Source organism: Pelecanus crispus, chromosome 16 (assembly GCF_030463565.1).
Source record: "Pelecanus crispus isolate bPelCri1 chromosome 16, bPelCri1.pri, whole genome shotgun sequence".
Lineage (NCBI taxonomy): Eukaryota > Metazoa > Chordata > Aves > Pelecaniformes > Pelecanidae > Pelecanus > Pelecanus crispus.
In genome coordinates this window covers 8,246,281-8,247,706 of record NC_134658.1, presented here as the reverse complement: position 1 = coordinate 8,247,706, position 1,426 = coordinate 8,246,281, and the positions used below count along the sequence as shown (strand labels likewise).

Sequence of the window (1,426 nt, the reverse complement as noted above, 5' to 3'; positions counted from 1 at the left end):
CACCGCTGCCGGTTCACAGCCGCCGCGGAGCTGCTTGTCCCTGTCAGCTCTCGGGGACCGCACGTGTCCTACAGCACCCAGTTTTACCCCAAAGTCGGCCGACTCCCGTCCTGGGAGAGGCAGAGAGCCCTCGGGCACAGCCCAACTCCAAGCGCTGTCACCCCCAGCGCTCCTGTGCCGGGGGGACGGAGGAGGAGGAGGAGGGTGCAGGGCAGGTGAGCAGCTCCTGCTTTCCCCGGGCAGCTCTAGAGAAGAGCCTCCTCCTCGGGCAGCGCGTTGGGGCTGGAGGCTGGCGGGGGGATGGAGGCCGTGGGGGGTTTGTAGTCCGTCCCGTGGAAAACCTGCTCCCCCGTGCCCTCGGGCTCGGCGTGGGAGAGCGGGCAGTCCTGGCTGTGCCGACGGCTCTCCCCGCTCCTGGCCAGGAGGCACTCGCGGCACCGCTTGCCGATCAGGTAGGCGGCCTCGACAAGGCTCAGCACGATGCAGACGCAGGCGGTGACTACCATGAAGAGGGTGAAGATGTTCTTCTCGGTGGGCCGGGAGATGAAGCAGTCCACCACGTTGGGGCACGGGGACAGCTCGCACTTCACCAGCCGGGGCAGGGTGTAGTTCCTGTAGAAGCGGTAGAAGATGTAGAGGAAGACCACGTCCACGCTGGCCTTGAAGATGAGGCTGAGCAGGTAGGTCCACCACAGCCCCCCCCGCTTCTTGCCGGGGTTGGGGTAGATGCGGTTGCAGTCTTCCCCGCCGGCGGCACGGTGCCTCCGCTCCTTGGCCTCCCGGTAGGCCACGTGCATGATGACCAGGAGGGAAGGACAGGTCACCAGGATGAGCTGCAGGGCCCAGAGGCGGATGTGGGAGACGGGGAAGAAGTGGTCAAAGCAGACATTCCTGCAGCCCGGCTGCTGCGTGTTGCAATCAAAGTCCTTGTGGTCATCGCTCCAGACGCGCTCGGCTGCCACCACGTAGACCAGCAGGCGGAAGATGAAGACGAGGGAGAGCCAGATGCGGCCGAAGGCTGTGGAATACTTGTTGACCCCGCTGAGGAGCCCTTCGAACACCCCCCAGTTCATGGTCCCCCGATCCCGTCAGCTAGCCTGGGAGGAGAGAGAGGATACAGTGACACCGAAGAAGCAGCAACAGGTCCCCATGGGAGCACCTGCCTGCCCCGAAGCACCGAGCTGCGCTGCCGCCCGGCTGGCCTTCGCTTGCATGCGGGGACACGCACCAACATGTGCCCCAGCACAGACCTGGTCTGGGCAACGCGGCTCCGCAGAGCACCATTCCCTCTGTGGGGTCGCGGGGACCTGGAAAACCTTCCCGGTTCTGCTGTGGCAAAAGCATCCTTCAGCCACCACCGGCTACGGTCCACGCCTGGCTCAGCCCTCCGCCGTCCTGCACTGCCCACCCCATCTCTCACCCTGTT

The 1,426-nt window shown here is 65.5% G+C and overlaps 1 protein-coding gene across 1 annotated transcript; it reads right to left on the bottom strand.

The window, feature by feature from the left end:
- Nucleotides 1-245: 245 nt before the first annotated feature.
- On the bottom strand, nucleotides 246-1,073 carry LOC104038396 (gap junction beta-5 protein-like). The gene has a single exon (XM_009492744.2). It carries the CDS (start codon nucleotides 1,071-1,073, stop codon nucleotides 246-248), a length of 828 nt encoding a protein of 275 aa, XP_009491019.2.
- Between the last annotated feature and the right edge of the window lie 353 nt (nucleotides 1,074-1,426).

What these genes read in the sequence shown, in the direction of transcription:
- LOC104038396 (XM_009492744.2), bottom strand. Translation starts at nt 1,073, where the DNA reads ATGAACTGGGGGGTGTTCGAAGGGCTCCTCAGCGGGGTCAACAAGTAT.